Raw genomic sequence first — 14,106 nt, forward strand, 5'->3', positions numbered from 1 at the left:
TGTGGAGAACTGGAAAAATTTAAAAGAGAACTTGCGAAATAAGTTTTAATACGACCACCACGTTTGTTGAATTCACTTCAAAAATGACCATGAAATACATCACTCAACTCGATATGCTTAAATTATTTCAGCAATAACAGTAGACGTATTAAATCATCCACCGACCGTATTTGCTGGCACACCAACATCACTATAAATTCATTTTAGTGGTCGTTTGCGACTTCCCAATAAGTCATCCATTTACTTTTAGTGTGCGATCGCGACCTCGCTTTTACCAGACTTACATAAAATTTTACAGGAAAATAGGTTTGTTGATTTAATGGATCTACTCATCTGTGTATACTGTATATATATGTTGAGTTGGTTTCCAAGTTGCTGATGAAATAAAGAATGAGCTTCCTATAAAATTAGAAATTAAATGTGCTCGTCTTTCCGAAAAACCGCGTTCATTTTCGAACATATTGGTTTGGACATGGCTAAAGCTATGAAGCGATTACGTAATCAAGTCTTGAAAACAGTTTATATTCACATGTTTTATGATGAGACATCTGGTATCGAATGATATTACTGCACAGCCTTTGAAAAATTGCCGGCCTGCACGGGTACTTAAACTATTACTATAGGTCGTAGATCTGTTGAATAAGCTGCGGATCTTTTGTACAAATCCCCCGTCACTAATGTGAAATGTGAGGTTTGAGAAAACATCTCCGCCACGTTTTCAAATGACAAATTAGTAATTATCCAGTTTGAGTGAGGATTGACTTAAAAATTTGAATTATCAGCGCAATCTGCATTCCTAACCCCACGCTTTGTACACGAGATCCGAAGCTGCTCCTTAAGAGCGGTAGCGCTAAATCACCTGGCCTTATGCGAGGCTATCAGAAGCTGTCATGTTCGGAATAGCGGAAAGCCAGACTCGCAAAACTTTCGTTTCTATGCAAAAAAAAAAAAAAATAGGCCAGGTTAACCACGCTTGCGTTACGCGGAGTGGGATTGGTAACGTGATATACATTTTAAGCCGATTAGATGTACATATATGGTCATTCAAGTGAAGTACATACACAACCCATGTCATATGTATGTATAGTCAACTCAATATTTACATAAAGTTATTTAGGAGATTTACACACAAAAGTAGATACCATAATATGCATATACGACCGAATTTAAAAGGTGCGCATACAAAAGTCAATGTCATATGGACATACTGTACAGCCAATTTAATATACATAAAAAGCCATTCATGCAATGTATGTTTACAAACCAATGTCATATATACGTATAGTTAACATCCAGCGGAAAGCCTCCTATATGTTGTTTGCGCATAAGTCCGCCGGTGCACGTGGTAAGTGAATAGTTTTGGTGATACGTACAATTTGTTACAATCTATGATGTCATAGTTCCCTACACCAGCTGATCGTTCATAACATGAGGCATGTGTTGTTGTAGCCACCGCGACATTTGAAATCTTTGTTCAAAACTATTGTTTAGCTTAGCAATTGATAGTAAACTGGCGACAAATAAAGAGATTAATGTTAATTATTCTATCAGCTTTACATTTTTTTTATATAAAAATTGTTTTTAATGCAAATATGAATAGTTTTGGTGATACGTACAATTTGTTGCAATCTATGATGTCATAGTTCCCTACACCAGCTGATCGTTCATAACATGAGGCATGTGTTGTAGCCACCGCGACATTTGAAATCGTTTTTCATTAAACTATTGTTTAGCCATTGATACTAAACTGGTGACAAATAAAGAGATTAATGTTAATTATTCTATCAGTTACATTTTTTTTATATAAAAATTGTTTCAAATGCAAATATCATCTTATGCAAAGACCATTGTAGCAGCAGAGATTCCATAACCCTGAGAATTCCATGGTAGTAAATGCCACAAATACAACAATCCTAGAAATTAGACAACATTTGCATTTCTAAAAACAGTGGTTTTTAAACCTGCGCCCTATCGTAAAAGTGCCTTAACTTCGGATTTTTCAGCAATCATTTAGCCATTTTTTGTTCTAACGGCGCCGAAAATGCATAATAAAACTTTCATGTAGTACTTTCCAGCTGGCCGGCGGGTATTTGTTTAATATTTTGTGCAACCAGAGAAGTTGAATGATGTGCTTGGAAGTCTAAATTGTTATGCCGCCTTGATGTCAAAATTTATTAATTACCCTCCCGTACCTCACATTTGGTAATCAATCTATCTAGAGGTATTTTGTAAACACGAGTTCGAAAAGAAAGCTGACAAATTCAAACAGATTTTAAACTGAATGTGGGAGGGAAGATACCACAATGCTTGAAGAATATAAAAGAATGTAATTTAAAACGGCATTTTAGAATCTTGTGGGTCATTTTACAAAGTTAAGATTAAGCTTTTTAAAATCTTATCGATGTTCAAAAGCACTTAAATTTACGGAAGCCCTTTTTCCGTTATGAAGAGTTTGAAATCTTACTCTAAATTCCGATATAAATAGAAAGAATTTTGCTGGTTTTTGCATGATAAATGATAAACCCTGATCAATATGTTTGCACAATAAAAATGTTTGTTATTGTAGGCTATTGTATGTTTGGCTATTCCCAGCACTATGTGGCCCACGAACAATGTAAAAATAATTTTGTGGCCCCCGGAGCCGACCATCTTAGATAATTTTTTTCCTATTTTACTCTCATGCTCTGCTTTAGCAATCTTCAATATGTTAACACTGAACTGAAAATATTTTAAAGACGCTGATGGAATATGCTGAATAAGATCTTGAATTTATGTATTTAGAAGCAATCTTACCATTTCCGGAGTATCGTACGCTTCCTTACAATCTACCACATTTTATCAAGTTCGTCTATGTTTCGCCAAAGAACCGTTATAATTCTGATCGAAGAGATTTTTACACCATGGTTTCCATACGGTGCCATGGGTTCTAAAATCTTCTGAGGTTTTTTCAGGCGCATTGCCATATTTGTTCGTATACTTTTTGGGGGCTAATGTTCACCGTCAATGTCCATTTGCAGTCGATATGCAATTGTTGCCGTTGAGGCAATTGAAACTGATATATTGATTTTTGAAGTTGCTGAACGATTCTAGTTGTTGGGTCGCGATTATCTGTAGGCTATGATTTTATGAAAATTGGGGTCGCGACAATAAAAGTTTGGGAACCCCTGCATTATGGTATCATAAATTGCAACACATAAAGTACACCGGGCATTTTCCGTCTTATTATGCGTAAACAACATGTTACCGATGCTCGAATGATGCCCATACCATGGCATTTTATTACATTCACGTCGCGCGTATTTCTCCTAGGCCTAAACCATAGCCTGAAGGAGGCTAGAACTTTGGAGCGGGTATCGTACCTGGGTCTAGTAGACTCTAAGGTCCGCTTATCATAAAATTTCGTTGAGCGAGCACCGACTTCGCAAAATCAAAACAGAGGACAGCCTTGACGTAGGCCGTCACGTTTGACGAATGAAAATCGTGTTCACATGAATGAAAATAGAACAGCGAAATTTTGGAGAGCTATCTAACGACAACAATAATCTTCAATCACTAAATTATTTCAAGCAATTAGTCCAGTAGGCTAATTAGAGAAGAGCGATTCTTTCACAACAACATGGAGTAGAAAAATACCAACAGAAACATAACAAGAGAGCTATGCTCAAATATATGGACACGTAGAGTCACATAATTTTGATGACGTCATAGCGAAAAAAAAAGTAATAGTCTTCTGGAGAAAATTTTTATCTTTAACCACTAAAAATTTCAAAGCAATTGGTCCAGTATTCGAAGAGAAAAGCGACTTTTTAAAAACGTGTCAAGCGGTACTGAGTTAGCAGTCAGGCAGCATCTTACCTGTACACTGTAGGCCATATACGGTAATTGATCACAGAACAGTTGTTCCCTTGCAAATTTTATGTTGTTTACACTTTAGGACAGATAATTGATCCCAGAACACTTCTTCCCTTTCAAATTTTATGTTGTTTCCAGTAGACTCTCATCAAAATAAACAAATATAGTAGGCTACAAGTGCTACAACGCTTGCATTGCTGCACTGGTAGGACCGTGAAAGAATAAGTTACGGTAATTTCATTGTGGTAAGACACCGGTACCGGCACCAGTACCAGTATCGTACTTACGTACTGAGCTACCAGTACCGGTTAGCAGTCAGCCAGCATCTTACCTGTACACTGTAGGCCATATACGGTAATTGATCACAGAACAGTTGTTCCCTTGCAAATTTTATGTTGTTTACACTTTAGGACAGATAATTGATCACAGAACAATTCTTCCCTTTCAAATTTTATGTTGTTTCCAGTAGACTCTCATCAAAATAAACAAATATAGTAGGCTACAAGTGCTACAACGCTTGCATTACTGCACTGGTAGGACCGTGAAAGAATAAGTTACGGTAATTTCATTGTGGTAAGACACCGGTACCGGCACCAGTACCAGTATCGTACTGAGCTACCAGTACCGAACCTGTAGGTCTGATATTCCGTTCCGCATACGATAGGCTATAAAACTTGCATTGCAGCATTAGTAATACCGCGGAAGGAATAAGTCAATTTCACTGCGTTACGGTACCTGTATGGCAACTTACCAGTACCGACCTACAGTAGCTGTAGTACTGAGCAAGACAATCGATCGCGAAACCGCTTGAAATAAGTGTAAAACAGTGTTCCCATGAGTAAAAATAAATACCGCGAAATTTTGTATGAAATATCATATCTCATAGGATTCATATAAAATTTAAGAATAAACAAAAGTAATAGCCTTCTAGCGAAAAAATTAATCTTTAACCACTGAAAATTTCAAAGCAATTGGTCCAGTATTCGAAGAGAAAAGCGACTTTTTAAAAACGTGTCAAAGAACAAGAACAAGAACAAGAACAAGAACAACAACATAATATTGAAACGATCGTTATGTCCACTACGTGTCCAATAATAGCAAAACGAACCATAGGTCCACTTGGTGTCCAATAACGCTAACTTTATCACACTTCAAAATGTAGGCTCACAGGAAGCGAGGATTTTGTTTCGTTATACATCGGCCGCAAGCCCGCAAACTGAATTTTTTCATTCCGATTTCTTGATGTCCACTTCAGTTTTTTTTTCACTCCGTTTCATTTCAACATGGATACAATACAGTGAATGGGGCACCTTGTGACGTAATGACGAAGTAAATTCATATTCTATTTTAGAGATGTATATCTGCTTACGTCTCCGTCCAAATTTGAATAACCGTGCAACCGTTCAACCGTTGAACGTGTATATATTATATACAGCAAGGTAGACAATCCTCAACATCATCAAAAATTCCGATGCTAATTTTGACATAATGATGCTTACTTAACCATTATTTTCAAATGCTAATTAGGAAGTAATTAAAAATACTCAGTTTGTTTGCTAAAAATATATGACTTTTGTAACATAACTGGCTGAAAATATGACTTTTTTGATGGAACCGGCTGACAAAAATTTGAATCCCACCGCTGGTTGTATTCATTTCTTCATCTAGTGTATATAGCATAAGTATAGCCACCGCCGTGAAATGAAAAAAAATGATTCGGGTTTTTTTGTTCTCTATATTTTTGCTTCCATTAATAGTCACGCGGGGCATTGTGCAGGGTGCATATATCTATATATATATCTTGATAATGAAAATTGTGGCTTTTCAAATGTGACATGTATATTATTGACTTCTGAGCTAATACTAATTTACCGGCACTAGTAGTGAAGCTTTACTTATCCAAAAATGGTTTCAAACTTGAACAAAACCTTCCAAACTTGAAACCTCACCCTCCAAGAAACATTGTTTCAATGAATAAATTTAAAATCTTTGTTTGAATATCCGTATTTGGTCCATACAAGAGTTACCGTGTAACGGTAGTGATCAAATGCCTCTATTCATAATTATAAAACCGTTGATTTATTGTACCTGATTTTCCTTACTTTCAATTGTTTTTATTAATCATAATATATGATTGATATTGACTTGTTTTATGGTGGAACCATAGACTAGAAAATGTTTTGCGTTCTTTGCACAAATATGGATTGTAAGTGCATTCCATACGACGATTAAGGATGATTTCTTACAGAAGATTCTGATTTATTATAAGTTTGTTGCAAAGAAGGCAGGGGTATGATAAATCAACAGGAAACAGGTAAAGCTGCGAACATAACGAGGCGCCGGATACCGTTAGGTCTGCTATTTACTTTGAGTTTTCTTTCGACCGGTGTCTTTCGCGCGTCGTTTCACATTGTCCTAGTTAAGTTAGGTATGTCTGTAAATCAGTAACAAACAAGTCGATGACGACGTTTGCGTCGTTGCAACTTTATGGGTGCATTGACGCATTTAGCTGAGTGTATAAGTTTATTTCGACTCCATAATCAGCAATAGACGAGAAAATAATTGTTAAAAACAAAATAAATAAAACTGATTACAGAATCGGGAAAGCAAACGAAATATCAAGTAAGGTTTAAAGCGTACAGATTTTAGGTGGGAAGGTATTGACAAAAAGAAGTAGTACGTGTTCGCTCACCCAAAGTTAGTGTGAGACAGTTAACAATGGAATATGGAATTCCTACTTATCCCAGGAAAAGGAAGAATGATTAGACGGCTTAATCATACATGAACCCCGTCTTATCGCCCGGTCACAAGTCCATGTTGCGTAAGTGAATAGTTACTTGTTTCTCATGTATTAAAACGATGGTGGAAGAAGTCGTAACCAACCAGCGGTTACGTGAACCCCAACATCATCCGCAGTACTCGAACCAGCGTAGGTGCGATGTCGAGCGTATTCCAGTGTTCCAGACGCTTAATACGATGCGCCGACCGCTGAGCCTATATACAAGTACGTATACGGTACGTAATGTGCGTTCTCACATTCATTGTTTGTGTGACGGTAAATTCTAGTTATCGTAAAATACACATGGCTTGTTTTGTGAGACGACATTAAAAAGTAATGAACTGCCACATATCGTCGCCAACATAATACAATTAGAATTTGAAACAAACAAATGACCATCTATCAATGAAGATTAAGTGTGAGCCTAGTCGAAGGCGAGAGCATTAGGAAATTTGCTATATTTAGTTTTGAAACAAAGTTGGTAGGCTACACGCAAGAGTTGCGTCGTCATTCTTACAATGCCCCTGATATGACGTCGCGAATGTGATTCGGTTGAAATCCGCAACGTTGCTAGTCAGTTTGCCCAAGGGTGATTTTACGTGTTAGTCACATCACGTATTTCGTACCTCAACAGGTTATTAAAAATCGCAGATAAAAGCATGACTAAGGAGGACGTTATGAAAGCAAACAACTCATTAAATGAAGTTGGAACTACACTCAGACACTGGTTAACATTCTGACATTCCACCAGGATTTGCGATGTTATAAATATGGGAGGCACCATGTACGATATATCAGTGTGCTGGTGTGGTGCTGTCTGACTGTATATCACACATTTGTACTGTAGTAGGTATCATGCTCACTCTACTCATTGGCTTTGCTTATGTTATCTTCCTGTATTGCAGTAGTCTAGTACTCTAGTACAGTATCAAACGGACTGAATTATGCAGAATGCTGGATTGGGAACTGCGTTACTGTTATAACACTGTAGCAAGATAAACTAAACTGACCTAATTACAGTATTAAGGTATTACCTTTATTAGGATATCATTACAGTGGTAACATGAACTAAATATGCTATCTGGTATTACTACTTGCAGTTTATTTAAAATCATTCATTTTGTAAATCATAGTGTCAAAAATGTCGACTGCTCCTTTGTTGATGCGCCTGGTCGCTTCTTCAGTTCGTGCTGCTGATAAGGCTGCAGAGTTGGTTCGAAAGATTATGAAAGGAGGTGACTTGGGAATTATTGACAAGGTAGCTGTACATATATTACTATATTATTTTATACCATTCAAGTTTAAGATTAATGGGAGTTTGTTTGTCTTTATAATATATATCAATATTTTGTAAAGACTTGTGAATGTTATCTTTCTGTCTTTCCTTATCTTGCTTCATGTCTTGTTGGTGAATTATGAATGCTCCAACTCTAGGAATATATATTTTTTTATATTATGACCATTTAGCACAACCACTGGCAAAGTGGCCAAATAATGTCTTCGATGTCCTTATTTATTTCAAACTTTGTTATATCTAAACTTTTTAGGGCGGCTTGAACAACTTCCAAACTGAGGCCGATAGATCCTGCGAAAGACTCATCCGAGCAACTCTCTCATCTCAATATCCAGAAGTAACAATAATTGGTGAAGAAGATGAAAAATCTGATTCATCTGCAGATGCAAAATGCGGAATGGATGAAGAAGTTTTATCAAAAGAATGTCCAGATTATCTTCAAAACATCAAACAAAACGAGGTGATTAAACTAAATATATTTTTCAACTTCCCATATGAGTATGTTGAAAACGTATGTGTTGATTAATATAAAAGGAAAAGCAATTGGATTGGTTTGTTCTTTGACTGAACTGCCGATGGTTCCGGTTTTGTGATGAAAAAAGTCTGTATTGTTTAAATAAAAATTTTGTTTTTAGGTTGTGGTGTGGGTAGATCCCCTTGATGGAACCGCAGAATTTACGCAAAGTGAGTTCAATTAATCTTGTATGTTCTGTATTTCATCTTTACTCTTTATGACATTGACTGCATTATCCCTGGTAATCTGTTTTTTAAATGTGAACTCTTTTCTAAAAATCTTTTTTTTTAGATTTACTTGATCATGTAACAGTGCTTATAGGAATAGCAGTTAATGGGAAGGCGGTGGCTGGAGTCATAAATCAACCTTTTTACAACTATAAAGCTGGTCCTGATGTGAGCATAAATTTTATCATCATGCCAACAAGCATTGTTCTAGCGGACCATGCATGGTAGATTCTTATTAATGTGTATTGATTGACTGATGATAACAAGCAAGTTAAGTAGAGTCATTAAAATGCACTATACCTTAGCACGCACATATATCGTAGTTATAGTAACGGTGCTTTCCAGTTAAATATTGGCCAATCTAAAATACATTCAGTTATCTTGAGCATACACAAATTCTATAAGGAATTCCCCAAGACCTAGTTCAGTCTGTGTTGGGCACATGCTTGTTGACATTGCTGTGAACAAATAAAGATACACATTTTATATTATAGTGTTCACCTGCCATATCTCAACCTTGAGACAGCATATATGATATTGGTATTCACTCAGTTTATACATGGCAGATTAAAAAAATTGACACTAACAATAATTTCAATTGAAAAATACATTCATTGAAACTATGATCACACAATGTTATTATACATCAGTCTAAGGGTCTAGTCAAAACCTGTTAGTTAATCTATTTATTTGTGATTGATATATGCCGCAGTAGATTATGTCACTTCAAAATCAAACCTTAAATTTGAAAATTTTGGAAGTTTTTTCATTTTTCTGTAGGAAGGCATTTTCCTGAATTTTCATAGTTTCTATTTCATCCATACTTTCTGGGAGTTCCATATCAAAAGATATACTGTGGAACGTTTTTTTTATTTCATAAGTTGTGATTAATGTTACAGGCAAAACTGGGCCGAACAATCTGGGGGGTTATCGGTCTTGGCGCCTTTGGATTCAAAAGGAATGATTTGCCGAAAGATAGCATGATAATAACGACAACTAGATCACATTCCAATAAGCAAGTAAATGATTGTATCGAGAATATGACTCCAACAGAAGTTGTCAGAGTTGGAGGTGCAGGAAACAAGGTAATGATGGCTTATGATATTATTGATACGTTGTAGCTGAATTATCGATTAGTATGAATCTAGCATTGCAACTTCAGATATCAATATCAGATATACACTGAAAAGGAGAATTACACAATTTGCATCCCATATAAAAGAATGGATAACAGAAAGTAATTATAGTAATTACAGATTGATTCGTAAAGTCATCTCCATTCGGAAATATTGTTCAACACCTATTTCTATTCTTTAGAATTACAATTTTATTTCATCGCTATGTCATTTAAAATACCTTTCGAATAGGATACTGAATTTTATGTAAAAAAAAAAATTGGCACATTATGCTACATTACATTTAGTTCAGAAACAAAGATAACAACTGCTGTTTATACCTCATTTGTCTTAATTATCTCTGCTGACTTGCGAAATTACACAAGTCTAGTTTCATCATATTTCCTGCTATTGCATCATGAAAACATGTATAACATTCATTGACATGGTGCTAGACCTTGATATCAACTTGTTACAATAATCATAAATTTCTTGAAATTGAGAGCATGTAACCACTTGTTTGCTTATTTAGTGCAAGTGGAGCATGTAGTCACATATCTTAGATTGCCTGATTGAACAGCATTTTGCTAATGTCGAATAGGTTGCCGCGGTTAGTATGATGGAACGTCTTATAATCTTCTCATGCAGATTATATCCATCGGGTTTTGAATGATGGCCAATCAAGAAAAATATAATTTCAAGTATGATAAATATTTTGTAGGTTTTAAAACTCATTGAAGGAAAAGCTCATGCTTACGTGTTTGCAAGCCCTGGTTGTAAGAAATGGGATACATGTGCTCCAGAAGCAATACTTCATGCTTTGGGTGGAAAATTAACAGATGTTCATGGTTTGTATTTTTGTATTGATAAATGCTGTTTTAGTCGGTTTATGTTAAATTGTATTCGTGCAATAAGATCAAATTTGATTTACACAATGAATTTCATTTTAGCAATATTTGTTCAAATTTAATCATGACAAATTACTGCACTGATTTTATCATGATTCATGAGACAACTGACCATATTCTAATCTGTGTGTGGATGCATTATTTTGTACATGTCAAACACCCCTTGCGTTTTTTACACTGATGTATTAAAAAGAAAATGTAGATATGCATTATAGTTTGGGCTATTTTCTCACAAGAATGTAGCAGTCAATTGGAGATATTTTCTGTGAACCACAAACTGTAACCTCCCATTGTAGTTACTAGTTAAGGTCGGATATGGCAATAATTATGCTGTCAATTGTTTGGATGCATGAACTTTGAAGATAACCCGTTTTTCAATGCTTTATAAGTAAATTACTGGTTCCTAAAGATTGTAAGCCCATTCCTTTATATGAATAACATGATAATACCAGTGTGATGCAAATTGGGACTCATGGGAGGCTTCAGCTTGACTGTAACACAACCAATATAATATGGTATTGCTTATTTGAAATAATCTTCTGGTGTACATATCTAATCAAAAGTTCTCTATTGGATGTGTACTGATGTATGCTGTTTGGTAAAAACGCTGAAATACAATATCTCGTATCTTCAAATACTGATTTTTAGTTTTCCCATTTCAGGTAATACTCTCCATTATCAAGCTGATGTAAAGGTTCAAAACACTGCTGGTGTGATAGCTGCTTGTTCAGATCATGATTGGTACATCAAAAAAGTACCACAATCAGTGAAGGATGTTCTGAAAGCTTGACTAGAGGACTGTACAAACTCGCCGAACGACGGGATAATGTTGTCGACGGCAATGCCAAATGAATCTAGTACAAAAACAATTATTTCCTATTTATAAATTGCAGTAATTTAATTTATATTGGATGTATTTAGCAATTAAAGCTATACTGTCTCTTTATGAGCAATTTTAACAAAGTTAATTATCATTCCATGATTGCTTCTCAATACTGTTTTTATTGTTCCATTGTGTCGTTAAGAGTTAGATCTTCGCCTTGCATAGTGTTTGTAGCCTAAATGCGCTATAATGGCTATATACTAACGAAATAGTGGTTTAAATCTTGCATTATTACAATTTTCGATTTCAAATACAACGGATGATTGCCGCATATATAACCGAATAATACTTAAAATAATTATGTTGACAAGAAGAATCGATTAGTGCTCGTGTGTCGTTGCTAATCAATAACACCCGGTTTTATAAATTTTTTCAAATTTCATACCAAACATTTCACAAATCATGGAAAGGATAATACGATCGGCGCTTTAGCATCACGCTCACCATTGCGCAGCTTTGACTGTGCGAAGCCCGTGAAAGATGAATATACACAAGATGATTTCTAAGGTAGTTCACATAACCACCGTCGGTTGCGCCTTTCTGCCCAATCAAGCCCACACCGGTGCGTCTGAAAATGACACCAAGGTAAACTGTCCTCATACTCGACGTGGACTGGTAATAGAAGCCGTGGTTCACCATTTGATAAATTCATCTTCTCCACTTTCCTCCGTGGGATAAATATGAGAAATCTTGTTTCAAGGGGACTATCGCGAAGTGAAATTATTCAATTATAACAAAAAATTTGCTGTAAAACCTCCCAGAATCCATTCCAACAAATTTTTCTATTCATTTTCTTTGCGTGCCTGCATATGAAACGTTAAACTATTTATTATTTGTATTGCCTTCTCCGACCTGGGGTGGTAAGCGAATGGGAGGCCTTATTTCGTCATACGAAAAAGCCATTTTGACGATTTCTATAAAGTTTTTTTTCCATCCAATACGTGTAAACGACCTTTAAAATTACTATATACTTCATAAAAATATGCAAACTTTAGCAATTGACACATGAATAAATCAAACCAAAGTACCAAGTGAATACTCAACGAATATCGGCGGGGAATCGCATTCATTAATTATAATTATATATATAATGGATAAATGCAAAAATAAGTCTGGTAAAATTAACTAAACACAAGTGTGTTAAACTCAATACATGAGCAGACTACTCTTAACATAGCTAGGCTTTACCCGACTCATTCCCAGCTAACACGGATCATCGAACCAAATGACAGACGTAGACAGATTAAAACTTGGTGCGGGACCGACGAATGAAAATAATGTGCAGTAGTATGCATTAACCGTTCTCCAGATTTTTGATTCATGTTCACATTGATTCCAGGTTAGGTGGTACGGTATAGAGCGATTTGTTGCAAAACCTCTTCAAGTTAAATATATTTTTGGCTCTGGAGATAAAGGGAGCGGAGCGCCTTTGTCACTATGTATGTTGCCTAATCAATGTGGAAATCAAACAGGCGGATAATATTCAATTCGTTTATTACTCCAGACCGCTGCGGTCCATATAAAAATACCACAAACAAATAAACATAAGCAAAAATAACACAATGAATACATAAAATACCCGATACAACAATCAGATTCACATTAGATCTCAAAAAAGAATTAATACAGTAATCTAAGAGGCCAAAAGTGACGTATAGAATCCAAGGTAGCCCGTCACAAACAGTATCTGGAAATCAAATAATGATTGTAATAGAATGTTATTGGATGTACTCGCTTTTTTATATCCAGGATGAATATGAAAACCGAATCTCGCGCGATGGGAAAATATTTTGATTTTGGCTTCAACGCAGTGGCACACAATCTTTTTTTTGATAAATATATACATTTTGGGTGTTCCCAAGTATGTGCACCAAGATGGTGCACAACCTGAACCCTAACCGTGTACACCAGAGGTCGGCAACCTTTTGTCGTTCGTGGGCCAAAATTAATGGTTGCAAGTCATTGGCAGGCCGCACATATTTTTAAAAAGTTGAAAACCGAACGGATAATATTTTTTATAAGAAAAATAAAGCAGTGATACATCTCTCGAATAAAATATACATTTACTTCCCCGTTGTATTTCCTATCAAAAAATCCAATCTTAATATTTTCTGCGCCATTGAATCCTTCGCACAATTTTTCTGCGTTTTGTTGCCATTTGTCTAATTGTAATTAAATTATGGGCTCATTAAACGAGTAATTGTGAATTATATACTTGTTAGATTATAATATAATTTAGTCTACATGTGTCTCACAGTGAATTTCTGTTGCGTAAAGTATATAATCTTCAAAAAAGCTGTTTGGTTACTATAATTTAGTGAAGCGTCGCGGGCCGGAATATATATAGTACTGCGCGAGCTGGATCCGGCCCGCGGGCCGTAGGCTGCCGGTGTATATTATATAAATCTGGTCGATTGAAAAGGTGAAACTGATCAAGCAAAAATAGAATGATTATATAACTCATATACGTTGGTAGTTCAAGTCATTCGTTTCTTAAACTTCAACCTGCATTCAAATCCATAAACGAGCGTTAG

The 14,106-nt window shown here is 35.7% G+C and overlaps 1 protein-coding gene across 4 annotated transcripts; it reads left to right on the forward strand.

Moving 5' to 3' along the window:
* The first annotated feature begins 7,315 nt into the window (after positions 1-7,315).
* On the forward strand, positions 7,316-11,682 carry LOC144420946 (3'(2'),5'-bisphosphate nucleotidase 1-like). Of its 4 annotated transcripts, none has more exons than XM_078110827.1 (8): positions 7,316-7,358; positions 7,765-7,889; positions 8,179-8,385; positions 8,561-8,609; positions 8,731-8,834; positions 9,566-9,751; positions 10,503-10,629; positions 11,352-11,682. In XM_078110827.1, the coding sequence occupies exons 1-8, from the start codon at positions 7,331-7,333 to the stop codon at positions 11,477-11,479; spliced, it is 954 nt and encodes a 317-aa protein (XP_077966953.1). In that variant the 5' UTR covers positions 7,316-7,330; the 3' UTR covers positions 11,480-11,682. The 4 variants fall into 4 exon arrangements, with proteins under 4 accessions (XP_077966953.1, XP_077966955.1, XP_077966954.1 ...); XM_078110829.1 differs by lacking the exon at positions 7,316-7,358 and adding an exon at positions 7,364-7,481; XM_078110828.1 differs by lacking the exon at positions 7,316-7,358 and adding an exon at positions 7,459-7,477.
* The last annotated feature ends 2,424 nt before the right edge of the window (positions 11,683-14,106 follow it).

Source organism: Styela clava, chromosome 3 (assembly GCF_964204865.1).
Source record: "Styela clava chromosome 3, kaStyClav1.hap1.2, whole genome shotgun sequence".
NCBI classification, from domain to species: domain Eukaryota; kingdom Metazoa; phylum Chordata; class Ascidiacea; order Stolidobranchia; family Styelidae; genus Styela; species Styela clava.